We start from the raw sequence: 25,200 nt of genomic DNA, 5'->3' as shown, positions 1-25,200 counted from the left end.
ACAAAAAGAGCCACGCTCTCCTCACGCGCCTAGTGTGGCCTTCTACGACGCGCTCCGTGCCAGCAGCGCGCTCATTCTTCTCGTGCGAGCAGGGAAGATCGAAGCGAATCGGGCGACAGGCCCGCGCGTGCGGGCTGTACCAACCAACAGCCCGTGTTTATAGTGGGCTACTTTACGGGAGGGTGCAGCGGATTACTTGTTGTTTCATTACTTTTTGTGTTGTGTATATATATATTCCTTTCTCTCGATTTCTGCGGGCTCTTCCGCGTTCTCACCGGCTTCTGGCGCGAGCGAGGAGGCTTTCGGCCACTCGCAGTCGGAGGAAGAGCCACCGAAACGCCTGTATAGAAACGGGATTTTGGGGTCGCCGTGTTATCTTTAAGCCAGGCGGAGCAGACGGTTGCGTCGCTTTTATAAGTGTCGTCTGCTAGCGACGTCGTCTGCTAGGTCCGGTCTCCCTGTACTGCTTCTCTCCGCGAGACATCAGAAACGGCGAGGAAACGGCACAGAGGCGGGCCCCTGTCGAGCGTAAGGAAACAAGAAAATAAAGATTGTTTGCGCAAGGCGCCCGCTGCGACGGAATGGAAGGTTTGGAGGCAGTAAAATGCGACACGTACACGCCTGTCTCGACAATCTGTCAACGGCAGGCACCCAGCCGTGGCAGACGAAATTGAACCTCGCTCGGGCGCTTCGCGCCGGCGGCAGTCCGGGTCGAGGCTGCTATATATTCACGCGGTACCAGTCCCTGAATAGTCGTCCCCTTGATGCGGACGACCTGAATCGAAGTCCCAGGAAGGTATATGGTCCGTCAGCGAAGAAGGTATTCTCGTCGCTTCCCGCTTGTCTCGTTATTCGGCTCCCAGCCGCGGCGTTCGGCGGTGAAAGTGAGCCTGACATCGCCTTGGCGTCGCCAGGTAGAATTTGTTTTTAGCGAGGACACGTATTGTCACGCTTGTAGCGACAGCAAGTAGCCAGGACGACGGCTGCAGTGGTGGTGACATCGCTGCTCTTTATATCCTTGCAACGGCGTGGACTAAAGTGCACGGACGGGTTTAGCTGGCCCACCATCGCAAATTGGAAGGTCTTTTTCTTTGAATAGAGGATGGCCCCAAAACTTCTACCGGTGTTTATAATCAAACTTTGCAATGACCACTCTCGAGTTAAGAAAAAGTGCCCAATAAAAAAAATCTCCACATGAACAACATTCGCTACATTAGAGGTGAAAAATTCATATCAGAAAAAAAAAAGGAAAGAAGACCGTGAAAAAAAAAGATAACCGTGAAAATTGCACTCTAGCCTAAAGCGAGTGATGTCTGCAAAAAAAGGGGGAAAACAAAAACCGGAAAGACAGCGTTGTCGAGAAGAAAAAACATCGTCTTAACGGGAAGATAAGGAACAGATTTTTTGAGTACCGAGCTTGATGCGGCAAAAATACACAGCGAGTCTTCACAAACAAAAACTTGCAAAAAATGTCACTGTTTTTGTTGGCATCTGCCTTTTGAGAAAATGGTGGTGATGCTGAATTTTTAATGCTTGTGCATCACTCACAAGCTCCTTGGCCCAGCACTGGACTGAAAACGCGGCGTTCCCACATCCGCATGCCGAAACAGCGTTTCCGGAAGCTGTCCGAAAAATTCGGGCCGGAACAGCTGAGAAAATTCTTCCTGGTGGTCGATTAAAAAAGAAAAGATGGTCCTAAGGTGTTCATATTTTCATATAATACTGTTCATATCGCCCCTAAAATTTTCTTTTTAGCAACGCATTTGCATAATGTAACCAAAACGATTTAAAAAAAAAAAACCACTTGGTGTAAAGTTTAATTTTCGTAAAGGTGGCTTTTTCAGGCTTTGTCATGCAGTGAAGCTTACTCATAAAGAAAAATCGACTTTTTGCGTGTTGCACGACATCACACGCACTGCAACAAGAAATTCAGCACCACAGACCTTAGCTACTTGACTCAGTGAAAAGTGAGCTCACGCATTCTCACATCGTACCGGAAGCTCTAGGGCCCCCGTAGTTTTAAAATGCGCTCACTGAGCATAGACAGGGAAAAGGCAGAATTTTCCCTATTTGTTTTTGCAACTTGTCTTGAGTTGACGTTGAAGAAATTGTTTGATTACTTTGCGTACTACCCAGTAAAAGTAATATAGTGAGGGGAACAAAGTGATTTCAATTACCACTGAGTTCTTGCTCAGCGAAATAGATGGCTGTTCTAACGTTTTTGTAAGATCGTACGCTTTTAGTGACTTTTCTCTCCCTGAGGCTACGGGGCGGGCTACGCGTGTGGGCACTATGCGTGTGAATACGGTAACGGTCCCGAATTACCCGCGGTCGTTGTCAACTGGCAGGCGCGAACTGGAAAAGCAGTAGCACAAACGTTGTGTGGTTTGGAAGGACCATATTATCCTTGCCGTCACTACCCGAAGTCATTTAAGCACAAACGCACGGAGGGAAAACCGGCTGAGAAGAGAAAAAAAAATCTAACAAAACACGGAAGGCTTGGAGTGTGTCATTTTCACACGCTGCAATGCGGAAGCTTTTAGCTCGTTCAGGGAAAAAGATAAACCTAAGCGTGGACCACCGCATGCACTGTTGGTTACAACGATGTGGACTCTGAATGCCGTTTCCGCGCCTCATTACAAAATCGTTTTCTTTTCTCGTTTTTTTACTCTCTTGTGGAGTCGCGTTGGCTATTTCACTCCTGTTTTTACGATGAGTGTAAAGAAAGCCAAGCTGTTTTTCGCCAGAACTTAGATGGGGATAGATGGGATATGCCAGGGCATCTATAAGGACAACACCTTCATAGCGAAAAAGGTTGTGGGCATTGCACCAGCGTCCCTGGTGGATGTCATCCAGTGCATGTTTGCGGAAAGAAAATTAAAAAAAAAATAAGTGAAGGAGAAGAAAAACATGACTCAGCTAGCTGACGCTTGGGCATGAAATAAAAATGTGGTCAGATAAACTAGAACAGCTTATTTCAGGCTTTGCCTTGGGAATACGGAGCATATACAGTAAAAGCTCGCTAATTCGAACTCGAAGGGGACCTTATAATTATAAGCGGAGTTCGAATTAGCGGACGGACGCTGGAATGAACGGAAATCACGCCACGCTGCGTGGGCAGAACACAAAGAATCTACCTCTGGAGTCGTCATTGCAAATTAGGCGCTACTACACGTTTGTGGCAGGTGATTTTGTAAATAATGTTTCGTAAATAATAATGGCATGCGCGGGAGCACCGGTGCCGGTGGCGCGGCGCCCTCTGTAGGAGTGAAGTAAGATGCTGCAGAAGCGTAGCGCGCGCGCCACGCTGTTGTTTTTCTCTTTCGTTGTTTTGCATTTCTAGTAAATTTGGTTTGATTTAGATTTGCAACCCATTGTAGTCACTCTGGGCCGACTTCTGCGAGGAGAGATGGAAACCAGGGGATCATAGTCCGAATTAACCGTTCTGTGTATACCGCCGCGTTACAATTATCGGGAGTGTTCCCCCATTGAACTATACAGGGCTGTGCTGGGACCAGGGCGGGAGTTCGAATTAACCGGGAGTCGAATAAACAGAGTTGGAATTAACGAGCTTTTACTGTACTTGCTCAATCGCGTGGATACTCGTTGTGAGGGTTACGTTTGCGAAAAAGAGTCTATGATATGACTGGTACGAGTCCGCTCCTATGGGTCTCACATCAATGCATGCTTGGACCAAGCCAATAAGTACTCAGGAGCAAGCAGAAAAGCGTCACGCCAGGGGGAGGAGGGGGGGGGGGGGCGAAACCGCCGAATGCTATAACGTACTCATTCGTGGCGAAGGTATGGACCACGGGACCGAGACGTCAGCTGTAATCTGCGTCGCTCATGGTGGCAGCGCGTGAAATACTTCATTTATTTTATTTTAGCGCAGTCGAACGCCAAATATACATAATTGGCCTGATATAGGTGACCAAAAATTACCGAATGCTCGTCCCTGCCACAACGCCGCTCGGGCCACTAGGGACCCCCTTTTTTTCCTGCAGTAAGCTACTTCCGCTTCGACAAAGTGTCGCCTTAGATGGAGAGCTATCGAATTGGTTTGGTCAAAAGAAAGCCAATGTGCATTTGTGATTAAGAAAACACTGCTATCCCCCTAGTTACGCGCTTGCGTTTAACTTAGGGTGGTCTAAGCTTTTCTAAGCACTGAACGCTGTAGACGTGTAGGTAGCGCGCCACAAGTAGTGGTAAATAAAAAGTTATTCGCCTGTACTGGCTTCGTAATGGTAAGTGTAATGGCCTGTATTGGTAAATGGTTTTTTTTTTTTTGCAATGTAACGCCCGCGTGAGCTGAAATCCGTTCCAAAAAAGCGGCGCCAGAAATGTGCCGGGGTATAAGACACGCTTCGCATATAAAAACCATTCGAGCCTCGATCGTCCTTTCGATGGTGCTGTCTCGGGAGCTACGCACGCCATGAAGCATGTCATAAACACGGAGATACCAGGTGGTCCTCACCCCTTCATTTTTTTGTTTTCTTTACGCTCCTTGCGGCCTGTTCTAAAGAACCAGATCAAACGCCCGATCCTTCGGCCTCTGGGTTTATTCCCGTTAGGGTTCACTGACGGCTTCCTTTTGTCGACGCGCCGTAAGAGTGGGATTCGACGCCGTGCTTATTGCCTCTCGCGATTCTACTTCCTCGAGTCGAAGGGGCCGGCTTTTCTCGCAGACCTAGAAATGTCAGTGGGACCACAGAACCGTACAGTCCGTGTGAGGAAAAGTTGATACGAGGAAGAATGAAAAACACGCCAGAACACGGGAGAGCGGCTTATTTGCCTTTGCGCCTACACCGTGTGGTGGGCTATTGCGGCTTTATGGACGGCGTGGGTTGATGACCCGATCCAGAGATCTCGGTAACGAGAAAGTACTCCGAGATGCGACACCGCGGATAAGCAGGGAGCGGCTTCGTATTCTCCCAGGCGAAAGTTGAAACGAGGAAACGCGGTGCACCGCGTATTCGGATCTCGGACAGCGATTGGAATCTCATTACACGCGTGCGCGAACGAGATGGTCGCAGTTTTGTGCGCTGGAAAGAAGCAGGACGAATGGACTCCAAAAAAAAAAAAAACACGCAGTATAGAAAGAAATACTGCTCAGTGCCAAACAAATTTTCGGTGTGATGGCTTGCACCTTGCAAAAATGACTGAGCTTATGCACGGACCTAAATAGACTGACAGTGATGGTGATGGTGATGACGCAGAAAAATATAGGAAGATGGTAACGGTACTTGTCAAGTGCCGTGAATATGAGTTTGCTGGAAAATACTGCTCGCCAATGTGCCAGCTTGAATAGATACAAAATATATACTGGAGCAACGAGTGTAGTTATGTTTCCAATTCCTCTGGTATGTGTTTCGCAGCCCGCCCGCTCAAAGCGGACATTTCACCGCGCTGCGAGTGCTCGCACCCCCACCCCCCCTCTAAAAAACATTTTTTATAATAAAAAATACGCGGTAATTTTGTACCAGGAGTATATATGACCGCCCAAATCCCATATTTAGGCTTTGACTGATCTATAAATTGATGCACGCCACTAATTGCTGTTTTACATACAAAGTAAGAGGCACGTAACTGGTCGATTATTTATCGGTAGTTGCCCAGCGCCATCGGCTACGAAATCCAAACGGATGGGCTAAGCGTAGAGAAAAAAGAACAAGTACACAAACTACCCTGATTAGCAAGTACACGAGATTGTTCAGATAGACATTTTATTTAAACGATAGTCTTCTTGTCAATGAATTTATGCTCGAACTTCTGATCGACGTGGAGCTTGTTCGGTTCAAATTTGTGTGACGACAGGCAATTTCTGTGCTTTGTACGGAGCGTAATTTTGTGTATCGTGTAAAAACTGTTTCTTACACCAACTTACACCATTCAGTAGTTTAAAACTAAATTACAGTACTATCGTTGTAAATTAGAGCACTGTTCGCAGCAATGTTCTGGTAAAAAGAAAGCCCGAACCTTGATACGTGTTTAGAAATGAATATTGACAAGTATTAATTGTGTTTCGAGATTTAGTGGTTTGACAACAGTTTTTTTTTTGTCACACAAACTAGTTTCGGAATTCCTCTATCTTCTAGCCGGGGGGCTGAATCGAGACAGGGAGACAGACCACTGACTGCAAGCTTCAGCTTGAACGGAAAATACAGGACGTTAGAAGGAAACACGGACACAATGCTGACTATCAACTGAGCTTACTGAAAATCAATGAGTGCCGTGCTTTGTCAACGTTGTTCAACGATATGAACCAACTCGCCCAATTCCAAGCAAGAAAGATCAACATTTTCGTGTTTAAGTTGCCCAAGGAAGACAATCGTCTTTAAAGAGGGGGAGGGGTTATATCAGCCAGGTTTACATCTATAGGCAATGCCACTTTAAGTTATTGAATTCTGTAGTCTTGAGTACCTTCATCGCCTCCTGTATTTTACAATGCCACACGCATCGCGCGCTAACCTATGGGACTGAGTGGTACGCTCGCAGTGCCCACATGTCGTAAGGTGGGCCCGATCTGAACCGGGATCACCCAACCGTAACTGAATTCGAGAGAGGCTTGCGCCTGGTTGCCAAGGCAACCAATGTTTGAGATTGCCACGTAATGGCACTCTCGCCAGCGTTAGAAAACTCAGAGCCGCGGCGGCGCACGTTTTGTCAACGTTTCCGCTTTCCACCACGCGTCGCCCAAGATGAACCGGTCACGTGACTAAAGCGCTGGGAAGGCTACCGATTGGGGGAGAGTGGCTGGAGCAGAAGGAGAGGGCCTGGTTGGCCGGTCCGGGCTGATGCGTTTGTCATTGTAAAAATACAGGAGGCGATGGTACCTTCCCCAACCGCTGACAGTTTCAGACATGGTTTGCCTATCCGCTTCGTAAACACTCCCTGTGCACACCCCTGACATTTCAAGCCACGCGTTGTTACAGCGACTTCACTGTCTGCTCGCGTGTCTCCGAGTACGAGATATTTTTATCGAGAGAAAAAATGCACGGGAGGCACTTCTTTTCTCACGTTTCTGCTAAAGTAAAGCTGGCGATCAAAGTCAGCTTTAATTGGTGGACAGGAGGGGGGGGGGGGGGGGGGACTTAAGAAGCAGCGTAAACTTCCCCTCCAAGTTATTTCACTCACTTGGAGTGCCGGCATTGAGGGCATCGACAACGAGAAACAGGGAGCGAATCGTAAGAAATTTCATTCGCGCAAACCCCGATTGCCTCGCGTCGCGCTCTGTATAGAACCGTCTACTAGTACATGGTCTGGATCAACATGAAACCAGAGCTGCTGTCGTTGTTGCATAACGCGTCTGGCTACTATCGAAAAAGGAAACTGTCCTTACCGAGTTTTCCTGGAGTGATGTCAAACTGCGATGGGCCATCTGAGATAAACTGAGGACTAGAGCAGATTTCCTGCAGCAACAAGAGAAGAGGAAGAATGTCTGTTTAGATTAACATCCTCGTCAATTTCCCTATACGCAAGATATAGTAGTACGGTGGTTGTTTTTATAAAGCAGGTCAGATCCGCCTCTGATTAAACACTAGAACGAAAGCAGTGGAGGTTAATCTGTCTACAGCAGTTGTTATGACGCCAGTTATAGCGCCCAATAAAACATTTTGGCATTTCAATTCACTAGAGAGCGATGTCTCTTAAACCAAGGTGACGTATAGTTGAATAATCCATGCACGTTATTATTTTGTTTTTGTAGAACACTATGTGTCACGAACATAGCGGTAGACAACTAACACATCAAAAGCTATGGTCTCATTTGGACGGCAACAAAGACAAATGCCGTAAGGGAAGTTTTGTTTTGGCTCCTAAAGGTAATGATAATGATGATAAGCATCAGCGGCTTCATTTTTGTGCAGTACGCGTAGCGGCAAACCGTTTCCTTCTCCAAGATTCCTAAATAGTTTTCTTTTAAGATGCGCTCGCATGAAGTTAAAGTTGCCAATCGTCGTAACTTCGACGTCATTTGTTAGAATTTACAGTGCAATCTCGACAAGCGGAAATCGGTTAAGCGAAACTGCCGCTTAAACGGAACAAACGCATCCCAGTTGGTTGTTTTTTGTAATGGCACAAATATATTGTTTATCGGCTTAATTTCGTCCAATAATGTTTGTGCCCGTAAAATGACGCTTTCCTTACTTCCTGGATTTCACACCGTGCAATGTTGTACCTTTTTTGTCTGTAAACGAAACTTCTGAAAAATGAAACGTACTTTCCCGTCTCCTGTGGTACCGTTTAACGAGAGTGCACTGTAGTTATTGGTTCGGCGACCTCGTGCTCATCTTTTCTACGCTTCTGGTCCCTCTACGTTCACATTTTTCTACCCAGCCTAACCGCCAGTTTACCGTGTTATCTTAAAATTATAGGACTTGAAAGAAGCAGACGTTTTCCTGACTTAGATTTGCGTGGATGCTCCCATACTACTAAAATACGCCAAATCGTTTCTTTGTTCATCAGACTGAACAATAGTGATGACTCTTTTGTGTCAATATCTAAATATTTTTTCTTTGTTGTTGCACTTTACGTGACCCTGCTGTTGTGGTGAAAAATTGATCAATGCTGAACACCACCAATTAATGATGTATAGTCCAAAACCATGAAGTTTAAATATGTTCTTATGCGCTTTTCAATTGTCATCGTTCCATTGGCCTTTAACTAGAACATTGATAGCAAATTTACGGCGAGCAATTATGAGCATTTCTCCTCGGATTTGTAGTGGAGTTTTCCCCGTTAAACGTGTATAAAACGCAGTGCTCTGCACAACCCGTGTCGAATCGTTATATATGAAAAGTGTATAGATCGCGGACTCGCCTTTGGCCTGAGCCAGGTAAACTTGAACGGCGGCGTCTGGTGGTAGAAAACGGAGTTCTGGCTGGCCGGGAAGTCCGGGTCCTCGAAGAGCACGGGGCCCTCGCCGTTCGTGACCTTATGCAGGCCCTTCTTTATCTTCTCCAGCTCGGACATGATGGTCCTCGTGCCACGCCTGGCACCCGAACGGGGAGCCGAGCCACAACGCACCTGCACCGAAGGAAAGAAAAAAAAAAAAGTCAATGCCACGCTGCAAGACACTCAAACTGGGAAACACTACTTAAAGAAATATCCGAAAGGCTTTCACGTATTTCCTGGTGATCGATAGCCTGGTTTTCAGCTGCTCATAGACTTGAAAGCTCGTAACTACTCAGTAAACGTAGGGAAACCGTCTAACTTGTAGCTTTTATTACAACCCGCTGCGGTGGCTCAGTTGCTAAGGCGTTGTGCTGCTGAGCATGAGGACGCGGATTTGAGTCCCGGCAACGGTGGACGCTTTTCCGATGGAGGCGAAAAGCAAAAAAGCCCGTGTGTAGGAGATTTCGGCCCACGTTAAAGATCCACAGGTGGTCAAAATTAATCCGGCCTCCACAACGGCGCCCCTCATCGCCTGCGTTGCGTCGGCGCGTTAAACCCTACAATCAATCAATCAATCAATCAATCAATCAATCAATCAATCAATCAATCAATCAATCAATCAATCAATCAATCAATCAATCAATCAATCAATCAATCAATCAATCAATCAATCAGCTTTTATTACAGATCTTCTACGAAATCTTGTACTTGGGAGGCATTTAGACAAGCATGAACAGTATCTTGAGCAAATTGAGCATATACATTGTGTTTAAACGAACTTGTACCAGGCAGCAGCAAACAGTCACTGTGTAATGTCTGAGTATGGATTCGGGCGTATCGGTCACAAAATGGCAACGTAGACACGTAAAAGATACCGTAGACCACGTGCCGTAGACACTGCTGCGCGAATTAAAGGAGAAGGCAGGAAGCCTGGCGACGTGTAAACAGGCAACCTTAAACCAGTCTCTCCACCGCCAGATGTAACTCGGCGATTTTCAATGCTTTTTGACCGCTTTTATTTCAGCGTTTTCACCTTTTCGGCCAGCCTCCCAAATCTGAGCGTCGTGGCTGGGTTCAATGCGAATACATTAAATGCTTTCTCATGCCGATTGATTGTTGTCAAGAAAACACTGGCGACTATGATTTTCTGTTGTGGCCAATAGTTCTGAAGACATGCGCGTCATACACACTCACAACAGACGCCACGTTGTACGTGATTGTGACTGTTAGCGATTGATCGCCGATATCGCCGCTGATTTCGCGTCGTTGGTTATTGATCGCTAATGATTTGTGCCAATTAGCCCCCTATTATTCGCCTTTGATCGATAACGGGAGATCGACGGTGATTACCTGCACCGCATTTGTGGCGCGTGTCTGGGAACAGACGTCGACCAGCTGTTGCCGCATTCCTGCCGCGTTTTGGTACTGATAATTGCCATAACTGACCCTCCACTGACGATAGGTCCACGAAGTTGGCGTGGCTTAGGACCGCGGTCGTTGTACCACATCCTCACGCTGCCGTGGGATACCAATTCGACGAAACAGTATGACATTAAAAATCAGTGCCCTTCCACTTTGTGAATAAAGACGGCCAACAAAGCTGGGTGCTGTCCAAGGAGCGCACGAAACAAAGCACGTCTGTTTGTACTTTGCGATTTAGCATACTTCCTAGCTAACTATCTCAATGAAACTTGGAAGGCCTACAGTTTTACTCGAGGGCACAAGCATGGGGATGCCCGTTTCTCTCCCGTGTCGTAGGCGTCTTACTGCGTGTGCAATACACTAATAAAACCGCGCGACGACGGAGGATAGCAGTCAGGTGGCATCGGGCCGGGAGATGTCCACGTTCAACCCTTCCCCAAGCGTATGTCAACAGTGAGCGCGTGAATCCTGTCTGTGCGTGCGCGAGCCTTTGCTCTTCGAAGAGAGCCGCGTTCTGCCAGCCCGAAAAGGATTGGCCAAGCAAGAAGCATGGTTGCAGCGGAGGTTCCGAGATATTGTAATCTCGAAGTAGCAATCTGACGAGCGAATTCAAGAAACAAACATCTAACCAGAGCTACCGGCCTCGGATAAAAAATCTAGTTGCTGGGACAGCCACTGCCACTTTGATTTTAACCCCCCTCGCTCTCTTTGTTTTTGTTTTTACTGGTGCTATGTCGATTTAGTCTACACAGAGGCTTCCGGTAGAGCCACCGGGCATACGCTGCAGAACTGAGGCATTCTGCACTTCAGTGAGCGCGTATTATAATGAATGCGCGTTCAAGCCGCAATAACGCGGAATCGCGATCTGGCGGGCACGAACCGAACCGCACACCGGGAAATTAAGGGCGTTCTCTCGCGCAGTTTTTCTCGATAAGAGGGGCCTCGGCCTTCTCGTTTGCGATAAGAAACGCGCCGAACTGCCGGTTCCCACGGAGGAATTCCACCGCGTGCATAGCGTAAGTGACAGACAACAACTTCAGCTGCCTCGCTGCTCACCCGGGCAGGCTGACATGCAAACCGGGAGATTCGGAAATCAAGTTTCTGTTTGTAGGACGTGTCCTTCGGAACTCGTTCGAGAGGCACTCGTCAGCGTTCGGCGGCGCTTGCCGAGCAGACAGGCGTCCTTAAGCCTGTGTTGACTGTAATCAAGCCATGGCCACACCTGCGGGGACCGTATCCTAATAGGTCGCCCCCCGGCGAGCCATTTGGCGCTCCTGTTCACCCTCTACCACAGCGCGTACTGGATGGAGAGCTAAACAGTCTCCGCTGGCGACTCCAAAGTCAACAGTCGGCCCCAATAATGTGTTTGTTCTAGACGTCGCGGATGTCGAACTCTGTCGCAGCGACCCTCGAACGTCCAGCGGGCACGCCGGGCCACGTAATTGCAAATGAGGCGCTGTCCCTTTCATTTGGTTACACCCCTCCAGGCCCTGACTGGCGTAACGCGAAATTCCATTGTCTCCGCCCTTTCCAGACGAGTGTGAGACAATGCTGTCGCTCGGACGTCTAAGTGGCCTCCGCTGTCGGTGTGTGTTGTAGTTGCACACGACGCTTGTTGGCCGCAGTGCAAGTTACGGCGAAGAAACGCCGGCAGACGCCTGCGGGTGCCTTCGGAGAGCGCGCGACGTGTGTGACCCCAATTTCGCCGAGGCTTCTTTTCCTCGCACTTTTCGGTTTGACCTCCCCTCTCCTGTGAATAGGAGGAGGAGAGTTATACGGGACGGGTCCCCTTTGTGTCGCCGCCGGCGTTGCGTGCGCTTCTGCTGCGCAACGTGTCGAGCGTGTAAAACCGCGCGTTTCGCGTTTGTTTAAAGCTCGACACCGCGCGCGCGTGCCGGCCCAATGTGGCCGTCGGCTACAACGCGGCCCACTTTCCGTAACCCACCGCGTGTAGGCAATGACCGCACAAAGCTGCGCTGTCTGCGGCCGTCTTTGTCGCTTCTCTTATTTTTCTTTCGGTTCGCTTGCCCTTTTGAGACGCGTTTCGAGAAGTAAGAATTGGAGTTTTACGTGCCAAATCTACACTTGGTCTGTGAGGCTCGCCGTAGACCGTTAACTCAGAAAATTAAGAGGCGACGTGTGGACGAAGGCATCGCACGGCTGAAACGGCTGTAGGAACACGGGGAGAATTTCGGCAGTATGATGACCACGACGGTGATGATGACGACGATGATGATGATATATTAAAATTTTTCCGAACTCTTGCTCGTACTGCCGTTTTGTATAGTGTGTATACATACACTCGGTAGGGTTCCGACAGGTGTGTTCCGACAAGAGAATCGGCTTTTCAGTGTTTGGATAGAAGAGTTCAGCCCAAATACTGCTTGAAAGAACATTGTGAAGCCTCCGGTGCGTAAGAGTTTCAGACTACTCGTCTGACAGAGGCCGCAGTTATGAGTGTAAAAACACCTCCTAATCCAGTTTCACCGGGGGTGAAAGAGTCTGCCGGGGGTGAAAGAGTCTGGCGGCATGTCCTGCCACAGGCGGTTGCGAACTGAGCGTCCATCGTGGCTGTGGAAGGCACCATGTGAATTCGTGTTCCTTGGTGGCGCCGGGCACCTACCGGTAAAATAGGCACAAGCGACTCCCCGGCCTGGCGCTCGGCCCTTGTGTGGGACTACAACGCTTGGGAAGTTCACCCGGCTTGCACGGGAAATCGCCCCTATGGAAAGGGGCGGCGGCAAAAACGCAGGAACTTTTTTTTTATGGTTGTTCAAAAAAAGGGTGACAGAGATAAAAAAGGAAGCTGTGACTGTAGTTCAATCATAACAAGAGCTATGTCCCGTCCTTGAAAACCTTTTTGAGCATTCTCGATAATTTGAGGGAACCCGTTGCCTTTACTTGCATTGCCTTGTGTGGGTGACTCGTTGAGTTGGTCGTTACTTTTATAAAACCCAAGGAGCGCCAAAGCTGACTAAAAGTGCCCAGTTCCCCATCGGTAATTCTTTGGGATACAGTTGCGCTTCCCTGCAGTATACCATCGTCAATTCTTTCAAATCTTAACAGTTGCGAACCTTCTAGAAAATCATTACGAGCCCCCAGCACGCTGGCATGCCGGCAGGTGAGCAGGCGTTGTAAACCGATCCGTAGCCCTCCACAACGGCTCGCCTCATAGTCCAGGTGTTTAGATTCTGGCCATCGAACCTGAATGTATTTTGCTAACGAAACGATTGAGCGTGAAAGATTGGTGCGTGTTGAGGTAGTCAACCTCATCTGGTATAACTTCATCTTCACCTCAAACGCAGGCTCAGCGCGTGAAACTCAGGATTTGCATTTTAAACGGTTCATGCATTTTTTTTTGCACGCATTGCTGGCATAACGGAATTGTAAATTCCCCAGACATTAAGGTTTTGGAGCCACCGCTTCCGTAATGTCGGACAAACAAGGGACAAGAAAAAAAAAAAAAACATTGCCCACAGCTTTATGCAGAACCAGTAGTGAATGAACGCGGACAAGAAAAAAAAAAGTAGCCTGTAATTCACGTTTCGTCGCCTTAGTTACGTAAGGGGAGATCGAATGAAGTGATAGTACTATAGGCACTGCTGTGACCTCCTTATTACGCTCTCGGGATGCACGCAATCTTGCCATCTGCTTCGCACTAGGTAATTTGAATACTGTGTTGCGTCCGTGGCTCATATCAATTGCGTTTCTCTCATTCCCCTCTCCCTGCTTAACTAGCTTCTCTACACTCCGCACAATTCGCGATTGGCGTAGATAAGGTTAAACGCACTTCCGTATTCGAGGTTAAGAGAACCGCTGCGTCGCGCATAGTCGAGCCAACTCTTTCCGCCCGTAGAATACATACCAGAGGGAATATGAGGCTCGGATAAGAGGTATTGAGATCGGAACGGTCTGAGCGAAAGTGAACCGTATAATGTGTCTCGTGTGCCCCCGTCGTAATGAATGCAGATCGCGCCACTGCCAACGCAAACACGTAGCTACGCCAAGAGGACTTTCTGACTGTTGGACGCAGGAAAGTCGGGCCGGTGGAGTCCGTTGCTCGTTCGTTCCGGTGTCATTGAGTACACCAGAAAATACTGATGTAGCAACCTGTTCACTCGTTGTCAGTACTGCGCTAAATATATTAGATGAGTTGCACGACGGTAGCCGACCAAATTCAACGAATACCTTTGTTTGTGCACACATGTTGTTTTCGTACAAATATAGGGAAACTGTAGCATTCCTTGGCATAGCCCGACACTTTTAGGTTATAAGTTGCTTCGGATCAAGTTTTCCGACTTGCAGGCGGCTTAAATTGTACACGGTAATTCGAACATCCTGAATAGGCGTGTAGGGAAGAGCTGAGTCGTGAGGACGCGTGTATCCTTCAAGAGGTCTTAGTAATAAAGAGTGGCCTATTTTTTCGATATATTGACCTCCCCAACAATCGGCTCTCGGCTTCCCCAAACTTTAATAGGCTCTCGGCTTTACGAAGTGTTCTGTTGTATGTTTTTAAGATCTACAAGAGGCGCGCAAAACATCGTTGTGTTCCTTAGGCTCATAACATTAAACGTTCCTGTGCAACGTTGCGACTACGCACTGGCATTACTGTGACTGTTTGCCTAACACCCGGGCACGCACGACCCCTCGGTAGTGAGTGGGCCCATGAGCTGGCGAGCGAGGCTTGTCGGAATTTCCGCCCGCAGCTTGACGGCTCCCGCACTTAGGAGTTCTGCTTTGATCCCGATGTCGAACGCCGCTGCCGCAAACAGTACCGCCGTCAGGACATCCTTTCAACAGTGCCCATCGACCCAGACCCAGTGCCTCCCGGGCTTCCCTCGCCGCACATGTCTTCCTTAACCGTGCGCGCTCAGGATGCGTATTAACTGATGACGTCGGGGCCAGGTGGAGGCACACCTCGACTAGAACAATGAGGCGCGGCAATTCCACGGCAGCAGCTTCCGAAGACCTTTCATCCGAAGACCTTTCATCCGAAGACCTTTCATCCGACCCTTCGCACGTCTGCTACGCATGTGGGCAGTCGCTGAAGCCAACCATCCGCCACCTTGTATGGCACTGCATAGGTCTGGCAGGGCCACGTGAGACACATAGGTACTCGCTTACGAGGAATGGATCAGTCCGAAGGGCCGCATCAAACAGACTCTATCCGCACTGTGGCGGTTTGTTCTTGACTCTTCCACGTTGGGACACTAATGAAGTCTTCCCCTCCCCTCCCTCCCCTTCCCCATGCAGCCTTGAGCCATCCCTTTGAATAAATGTTCGTTTGTTTGTTTGTTCCATATGTGTGCTTCCAGGGTGGTTGAAGTGCACATATAAGCCGCAGTCCTAATTTAATCGTTAAAAAAGTTTATTTGCTTTTTATTACTAACATTCAGGTAAATTCTCATGCTGGAAACTTCAACTCAGTTATACTTGACCTTCTCCTGCTTCGTCGAATTCGCCTTTAAAGGCAGTGTGTCAAAATATCCGCTTCAACTCGGTTGGGAACCATTAAAACCCGCTAAAGTCGGCTCAAACGCCTTGGTCGGTGTTACGCGCAGTATTCCATGTAATATTCCGCATTACAACAAGGGCAATCTGATAACGATATCTTCGTCGCTTAAGGCTAATGTATAAATTATGGAATCAATAAACGCTTTTTATCTTCCAGTTCAGGGAAAGTATTTGCTGAGAGGCATTTTGTGTCGATTTTGGCGGTGACAAAATAGAATTGCTTCTTCGGTGACGTATATCTCGATATACGAGACAATTATAAAATAATTCTAAAAAAATGCGGCAGACTCAGATTATGGCCACCTTGATGTTTACCACATACCAGATTGCACAATATTTTAGTTGCTGTGGTCGAAATGCTCCCTAAAATTATTTGGGAATTTCTCGACAAAACGCTTTGTCATGTGCGTGTTACAGATTCCGTCTGTGGTTTCTTCCTTGGCATCACCCGCGGCCAAACATTTTAAATTGGGACCCACCACTAATATGCTGGTAGACTCAAGCGAACACAATTATTAAACTGCTGTTTTGTGCTTCTCCCACAGCGCTCTCTCCACTTTTGCGTGCAAACAAAATCATGAGCTTGTGATGAACCTCACAAAGGTACAGACGAGCCAACCTCCCCTTCCCGTTTCCGTGTTTTCTTCCGCCGGGCATCCGACAACTGCCTCTGTCGCATATAAATATCAAACACACATTCATGAATCACGAAAAATGTCTGCGCGCGTTATTTTTGTGGTTTTTATTGATTTTTTGTGTTCAATTCGTGCTGTTTAGCACCACTGTGTGTGTCAGTACAATGCTAACAGTCCTTAATGAGTTCTCACTGAACATTCCCCCGCTTTGTGTAGTTTATTGTTCATTGAATTGGCCACTGGGTGGGCGGGAAAAAACGCCGCGCCCAAATCAAAGCATGGTGTAAAAACTTGCAACCTTTCCTAGTGATAATTTGGCCCCAGCATACACAGCGCTGCCTCTCAGCACATGGCTGATTTTGGAGCATTCGGGCAAAACTTAGCGTGGCATTTAATTGCGCAATGTGTATTGCGGATTCGTTGCCGGAAACTTCGCGCCTAGTACCTTAAACCTTCAGGAAATTATAGCCAAGCGTGGTGATTTTGGTTGTTTCTTGTTACGTAACGTCAATCCCCGAAGCTTGTATCTTGGGTGGAACCAGCAGCGCAGACTGTTAACACGTGCGACGCAGAGAAGAGCACACAGGACAGGCGCTTTCTATGTTTTTCTTTCTATGTCGGTTTTTTAGACCCTTTCTGCGCAGCGGATTTTTGCGTTTTTTTGCTTTCTGGTTCCATCCAAGATGCATTTCCAACTTGCCCAACTTGCGCAACTTGCCCAACTTGCAACACTCCCGAAGCTTAAATTGTTGGTCAAGCTTAGGCCTTTAAAGCCACCCCCCCCCCCCCCCCACTCCTACTTTTTCTTTCTTTTTCTGTTTTGTTCCTGCATTCTTACAATCGTGTGTATCCTCGACACCGGTTACACGCCGGCCGCCCCGCCAAGCGTTTCAGGCGTGCCAATAAAGCCGTTTCGCTCGAGCAAATGTTCAGCGCGCTTACCTGTTCGCCCTCATTACACAACCCCAATCTCGAACTGTGACTGCGCCGCAGTTTTCTTTTTCTCCGCTCGTCGCGAGTCAAGCGGTCGTCTCGCCCAGCGGCGTTACAGCCATTCCCCTAACGATGCCCACTGAGCCGTCTCGAAGCGCCCGCAAAGACGAAGAAGTCACGGTAGGAATCTACAACACGGAGTTGAGAGGCGAGCAGGTGGTCGCGGCGAAGTGAGTGACGTAAGGACAGTCGGGACGTCCCATAAGGCCTCAATAAGGGCCGGCCGCCCGTCACGCGCTACTTAGCACAGCGGCTGTTCCGAGGGAGAGGCGATCTCCTGGAACACGACGCGTGACTCGTGGAAGAGCGGCTCGCGCGACGCGCTTGGAAGCGCAGGCAGACGGAGACCGCAGCGCGGGACGAGCGGCGCACGCCGGGCCACGATTCCGCAACGGTAATACCCGTCGCGTGGAGCGTGGCGGCCCCGGAGGGAAAACGCGAGCGTGTCGTGTCGATGCCTCCTCCGGTTTTCGTCTGTTTGCTTTCTTCATTTCGTCACTCTTACCGTTGCTCGCGTTGTTTGTCGGGGAGGGCTGCTCCACTTCTTCCCAGATTTTTATCTTTTTTCTTCTTTTGCTGACTGGTACATCTACCTTCTTCGCCGGCCGTAGGTAATAACGTAATTCACTTCGTCGCTCGCTCTACTCCGTCCCCAAGTTTTTTCCTGCGGGAAACACGCACTTTCCGCAAGGCTCCCCGTCATGGCTTATATACAGAACTGTAGGTCTACGGGCGGCTGCATTTCGCGACTTGATCATACGGAAGTTGGGGAGGGCTGCAGTATATATTTTCGTATAGTACAACTAAACTTAAAGGATTGTTATACTTTAAAAAATGTATTGAAACTGGCTTCGCGAAATTTGCCAAGATGTGCACGTTTAATGCGGAAGTATATGTTTAAAAAAGTACGTCTTTTTCCTGCCCTGTTACGACTAGGCCGATGGTAGCACAGAAATTTCGTACATACCACTGCTGGGACGGCTGCGGTTGAATGAGTTGCGGTGCATCCTACTTTCGTGTATGGAAAGGGCGCAATGCATGTGCTTTAAACTTCTTTCTCGGCGCCATTGCAAAACACACCGCCGATCCATTCCGGCGTCCATTCCAGAACACGGCGATGTTTTCAACTTTTCAACTGCGGCTAAACTGCCACGTTTAGGAGCAAACGGCCATACAAATGTTTCGGCAGGAAGTGCCATCTCTCCGGTTCCGGAGGCGGAGGGGTTACGCACACCACGGCGTAATCGTCTTTTAGTTCCCGCTGAGAAACTTTGCAGTTCAGAAACAGCCATTTAAAATGAACTCTGTCGCGAATCTTGTTTTTTACATCAAATTGTTTTATTCCCGGATACACAAAGGTTTCCCTGACCCCATATCCGTCACGGAAGTGACGCCAGTACTACGGAGCAAGCGGCCTGTAAAGGGTGCACCCCTGCACACAGGGACTTCTTGCGGGGAGGCAACCTTTAGTACTAAAGAGTACGTCATACGTTGGGTTGTTCGTTTTCGTGTTTTATATTTTAACACAAACGTGTTTTTCTGTAATATACTAAGATTTACCCGCCGCGGTGGCTCAGTGGCTAAGGTGCTGGCTGCACTGCTGAGCACGAGGTCACGGGTTCGATTCCCGGCCGCGGCGGCCGCTTTTCTGATGGAGGCGAAAAGCAAAAACGCCCGTGTGATCGAGATTTCGGCGCACGTTAAAGATCCCCAGGTGGTCAAAATTAATCCGGAGCCCTCCACTACGGCGCGCCTCATCGCCCGCGTTGCGTCGGCGCGTTAAATAAAATCAATCAATCAATCAATCAATCAATCAATCAATCAATCAATCAATCAATCAATCAATCAATCAATCAATCAATCAATCAATCAATCAATCAATCAATCTACTAAGATTTCGCTGACGTCATATTCGTCAAGGAAATGACGCCAGCATACCTTTGCAGAAGCGACCCGGCAGCAGGAAGTCGCTCGCCAAACACACCCACAAGGCAGCCGCCTACCCGCAAATCATTCTCAGCTGTAGGTTTCGCTGCACATTCCACTTTCGTGTTTTACCGATTCCTATGACAGAGAAATCAACCACAGTTTTATTGGTAAAAGACAGGCTCTGTGACACATCTCAATACATGTTTCTCTTCATAACCTACTCTAAATATCACTTAAATTCTGAATGTGTTTAATATGGCTCTTTTGTCATAATTGAACTCCGCATAACCCTGTGGATCGAAGTATTCACCAATCACCGTTGCATCATCGAACATGAAATTACTGCGCTCCTTTGCTGCCTTTGCCCTTCTCGTAACAACAGAATGGGTAAGGCAAGTTGAGGAGAATTCCGGTCTCTTACTAGATTCCATGTGACGCCTAGGAGGAAGTGTTCACCAAACACTAGACTAGTGCGTTGGGGTGTAACGCGAAGCTCAGAGTGCCCGAATTGTCCACCCAGGAAAAGCAACAAACGGGGTCGAGAAATGCGAACTGTCCCGGAAACTCTGGTGGGTGGTGCACCGAGAATTCTGAGGCTGGGGATTCGGAAGGTACATAAACGTAAGGTGCTGTCCTAGGGGTCACTTTGCGAGCCTGCTCCTTGTGGCGGGTTCCCAAGCTTTTAGCTTTACCGTTGCGCAGTGGTAGCGGGAGGGCACCGTCATTGAGCTGTGTGGCCTAACCTAAGGAGCATGCGACGGGGAAGTTCTGTCCTGCCTTCCGGAGGAACTTTTCTTGCTTAACAAGGGCGGGCCACTTCTGTTAAGAGAATAAATTCACGGATGCCGTCGAAACGCTAGCCTGGCAACGACGACAACCACAAAAACAATGCCAAAAATCCCCAGAGAAATTAAGGCTGTCCAGCAAGACATCGATAAGCTAAAACCAGAGGACAGCTTCCACTCCACTTTTAAGAAACAACGAATGCGGCGTTTAGGCATAAAGTGACGTTTTAGTATAGAAGCACTTTAGTCTCACTTGCTCAAAACAACTCTTCCCGTGCAATTTAAAGGAATAAAAAGTGGTAGCCATGTCCCTCAAGGACTGGGAGTGACCTGAGTCTCAGCCTGTAATAGAACTGGAATGAAATGGACGTCATTATCATAAAACTCTGTAAGCTGACACGCCCAATTGCTGCACCTGACATGAGTGTGGGATTTTCCTTCTTCGCCTTCATCTCGCGTTCTGACTGATACCGATGCGAATGGTTCGCGACGATATTCGGTGCATTTATTCACGCAGAAAATGAAATCATCTCGCCTGACCAATGGGATCGCAGCATTGTATATACGTTCATGCTACCTACATACTTAAAGCAGTGATCCTATTTTCTTGTGTTAAGGTGAGCAAAAACGGGACCTTATATCTCACTGTGTTTTGCGTCTGAAAAATTGGTGTAGGATCTACCACGCCAGCTGCGTACTCACAGCGTATTGGCGGATTAGAAACGCATTTTGCGTGTCTCGTTGGGACAGGGGTGAGGGAAGGGGGCTGCAACCTTTTTGCAGGCATAGGTATTTATACATGGGACGTCATCATCTTCAATGTGAACACTGTTCCCGTATGGGAGCAGAAACGTCTTTGTTTTCAGAAACTTTGATGGTCGGAGTTCGTTTTTAATTGTTGCCAGCTCTTACAATTTTGCTGCGCACGCCGTTATACACAAAAACCGGCTGTAAAGGGTTCTTCACTGCAGTTATACTCGTAGTGAGGGAAAGCCGTCTTTGCGACTGGAACCAAAAAAGAGGCAAGGCAGATAGAAACGAATAAACGGAGAGAAAAAAATGGAAGCTAAAACTTAGAGATGTACAGGGCTGATAAATTAGAGATCAGAAAGGAAAATTTATACGATAATTCCGAAGGAGTGCTTTGCTTTGTGAAGCTAGAGCAGATTGCTTGCGAACTAAGAGCTTTGTGGGGAAGTATTCACAAAAGGATGAAGTATGCTTGGGCTGCGTAAAAGAATCAGAAACTATGCGGCACAGAGTGTTAGAATGCGAGGGTATCCATGCAAATCTTCAAGTAGGAAATATTCGACATAAAAAATCCTAGGATTTAAAGGTAGCACAGAGGGAGTTAACTTTAAGGCTGTCGAGGCGACCAAAAGAAGATTAGAATGCTGGTGGGCGAAAAGCAGAGAGGGGAATATTGCCTAGGACAGCTACCACCTGTAACAGAAAAAAATAAGTATTTCGTGCCTAATAAGTTCTTGTGCCTACCCTAAGAGCAGCGCTAGTATTAAATGAAGAGTGCAAAACATAGGAATATTAATTTCTTCTTAGTTTATTTGGTAAAATGAGACGTAATCACACCGCTCCGAAGGGGATACCCCTATCAATCATCAGTCACCATCAGCAGTGTAATCTAACAAAAAAGAAAATCGTACAAAAACATTTTACCAAACAAAAAACAGAAAAACTTTACAATCTCTTCCTAAGAAAGTTGATAGAAGCGCGAAAACTTCGCTCAGTCCAAGGAAAGTGCGTCTAATCGATCGTGAAACCTTCAGACCCAAATTGCAAGCGAAGAACGAACCCATGGTTTCGCGCACTAAGTAAGCGATTCTACGAACAATAGAAATGTTTGCCGATGCGTGGTTTATGAAATAAAGGTATACAATTGTACTCCTTCTTCATGATCCATGCGTCCATAGTCTTATCTAGAACCATTCTTTTTAGATGCGGAGCATCTCATGCTCGGGGCTGTGTCCCTCCCTCCCTCGTTGTCGGTGTCGTTGTACGCCGTCCGCACTCTACTGCGCATGCGCGTCTCTTCAGCCCCGTCAGCGTTTGGGCTGACGTCAGCGCAGTCCACTATAAAAAGAAATAGTTAGGCGGCGCCCGGTTTTGATCCCACGACTCTCTGGCCGCAACGGGATGTACGTGGCACTCTTCCCACTGCGCTACAAACCCAGGCGGGAGCATGTGCTACGAACGCGCCTTTTGTCATTCACTCATTCAAACTACGCCAAGAAGCTAATGATACAACGAAGGCGAAGCTGAACGTTAACGGAAATGACGAACTGCAAACTAATGGGAACTTCAGTCGACCCCATGGCTGCTTCGCATACTACTCAGGGAAGATGGTGTAAATTTTTTCGTGATTTTCAAGTAACCGTTTTAACACGATGGAAGCATGGTTACACGCATACGCCGTGTGTCCAGAGATTTTATCAGAGCTTTTAGGTCGACCAACCTGTCTATAATGAAATGCATTAGTTTTTGCTAAGACGCCATCGGTCCCATGAGAAAGCTTCCGCTTTAAATACCGGTGTTGTTTGTGTTCAAATACGGAGTGGGCGCTTAGCATCCAAGGGGGATTGTCTAAGCAGGGAGTGTAAATCAGAAGCAAATTGCATACTAGCATTTCAGCCCCCCAAAATAAAACCAGGCGGATGAACGGGGGTCTAGGCTAATGCCGCCCTCTCCCTCGTCATTTTGGACTGGCGCAAATAAAAGTTATTTCTCTCTCTTTCTCTCCTGGCGTAAAAAAATAAACCGAACCGTGGGGCCTAATGGCCCTTTGCATCAGGATTTCTAATTCCGAACTTTTTAAAGCGAAGCCTTGAAAAGTGTGGAATTTTTTACAATACAGTTTTTTAACGCGATGCTTTTGGCGTCTGTAACGAGAAAACGTTGAATCGAAAGAAGAAAGCACTTTCGCTGGCCGGAATTGAACCTGGCTCCCTGGCGTTATGAAGCCGGTGTCTATCCGATAGGTCTATTTCGACACGGTAGAAGCGGTTTGGAAAACTTCGAAGGCAATCAAAGAATCCACCACGAGAATGCTTCGCGTTCAACCACCGTGGTCGTTTGACGGAGGGGTGCATGATTTTTAAATGCCAAAGCTTTTTTAGTCTTCTTCTCCAAAATTTGTCCTTGTGTCCCTCTGTCTGTCCGTTCGTCTGACGCGATGCGCCCATAAGGGTCCATAGGGTCATAGGGGCTATATATGATACTTATGTACGTGTACGCAATTATTATGATCATGACTGTATCATGACTTATGACTAAAACTATAAATAATGGCTACAACCGTACACCTTTGATGCTCTGCTATGGCTGTTGTCCGATGAATATGGCTGTGCACGACTTTAACGTGTGGCTTAGCTATATAACTTATGACTGTGATACGCTATGACCAGGGTTGTATGACGTACATTTGTTACGGGTAGCGAGTTAGAATTGTGACTGCTATTATGACTTCGCTTGCTCACTGAATTCGGCAGTAGTTCACCGACACGTTTATACGTCGAGGTACATGTATGTACGGAGGTGAGCAAATAACAAGGATGTTTGGACGCTCTCCGAAAATTCTCACTTGGGTGTATTCGTAATTTTTTTCTGATCTGCGCTCTGGTCGATCCCCTAATTGAATTTAGCTGGCACCTCTTGCGTTCGTGTAGCCCTTTTCGGTTTCGTGTGGCGCTTTCTTGAGGCGAAGCCAAACTTTTCCTATAGATGTAACGGATCTTTCTGACTTCATCCATTGCAGCTTTTAACGCTTCCCCGGCGCGCGCGCTAAGCGTTAGAAAAGTCCACTAAAACGGAAGTTCCAACATGTGGGGCCTTTGTAAATACATTCTTCCTTCACTGTGGTAAAGAAAGAAGAGCGGAAAAAGCGCCGTATAAGTCAGCTTGCAATAAAAATACAAGCCATCACGCGTTAATGGGCACGCAAGGCGAGCAGTGGCGGTCACGCAATGCAAGTGCACTTGCTGGGCTTCCTGCGAACCAGTACCCGCCCTTCAAGGGGCTCGAGTGAGGGTGAACGAAAACCGCGAACGCACTGATTCCGCCCCACGTCGCCAGTGAGTGCTACCGCGCCTTTCACTTGCGCTGATATCCCTTAGCCCCGCCGATCCACAGCAACCCCGCCGCACTCCTCCTAGGTTTATTTTCACGTCCTACGCCCGGCTTCGAAATTCTTCCTTCTATTCTCCGCCGCCTCTTTTCTTGATCATCGTTTCCCGTCAGCGTCGCAAAGCGTGTTTACTCACACCTCCTCAACCTCCTCGTCTTTTGGTGTCAACGTGAGCGCGCTTCGCGACGGCTTCCGTTTTGATTTGCCCATTTCTTCTCCCCTCCCGCACGACTGGGACGAAAGTGGAACCGCATTCTTGGCGGGAATCACGCGCACGAACGGAGAGCGGAGAATTCGCAACAGGTGAGTGACTGGAACGAATGTAGGAGCCGAAGCCCGAGGCCGCGCCTGGAGAGCAACGCCGCTCCATAGAGAAGGCCAGCGTCAGCCAGCGTCGGCGAGAAGGCCAGCTCTTCTCGCGGCAGTGACTAAGGCGCGAAAAAAAAAAAAAAGCGTTACGGACAGGAGGTGCGGGGATGTTAGTTGATCGGCGAGAAGATTGCGGGTGAAGTGAAAGTTAACGGGCCTAGTTATTAGGTGGTCTCGCGTAAGGGCCGCGGTGAAAACCGGCACCGACCACCGCCGCAGCCTTCCAACCGGAGGCGGGTAATGATAATAATAACACGCGGGGACCAGCGATCCGGAAAGTGGCGCAATTCGGGTTCGAAGAACGAAGCCGTTGCGATCGAAAGACACTGCCGAAAGACACAGACGGCTAAAAAAAGAAGCGAAGCGAGCCGAGAGAAGCGACAGGCATTCCAGACAAACAACGAGACGGCGAATTCGTATTGTCAGAGCGCAGGAGTAAAAATGCGCTAGCCGCGCGTTCACTTCTCTCTCCCTCTCTCCTGGCTTCGCCAACTCGGCTCCTCGATTCTCGCTGCTTACATAC

At 48.1% G+C, this 25,200-nt stretch overlaps 1 protein-coding gene across 1 annotated transcript in view; it reads right to left on the bottom strand.

Annotated features, from left to right (window-relative positions):
• Calpc (calpain C) overlaps nucleotides 1–25,200 on the bottom strand; it is a 112,405-nt gene that overhangs the window by 69,434 nt on the left and 17,771 nt on the right. Inside the window, exons 2-3 of the mRNA XM_077698553.1 lie at nucleotides 8,818–9,024; nucleotides 7,340–7,409 (exon numbers count right to left, since the gene is read on the bottom strand). Of these exons, the coding sequence (XP_077554679.1) occupies nucleotides 7,340–7,409; nucleotides 8,818–8,970 (223 nt within the window). The 5' untranslated portion in view covers nucleotides 8,971–9,024. The remainder of the gene's footprint in view (nucleotides 1–7,339; nucleotides 7,410–8,817; nucleotides 9,025–25,200) is intronic.

This window comes from Haemaphysalis longicornis, unplaced genomic scaffold, assembly GCF_048455015.1.
Source record: "Haemaphysalis longicornis isolate Haplotype H1 unplaced genomic scaffold, Haemaphysalis longicornis Haplotype H1 scaffold_2, whole genome shotgun sequence".
Taxonomy (NCBI): Eukaryota; Metazoa; Arthropoda; class Arachnida; order Ixodida; family Ixodidae; genus Haemaphysalis; species Haemaphysalis longicornis.
This window is presented reverse-complemented; position numbering and strand designations above follow the sequence as displayed.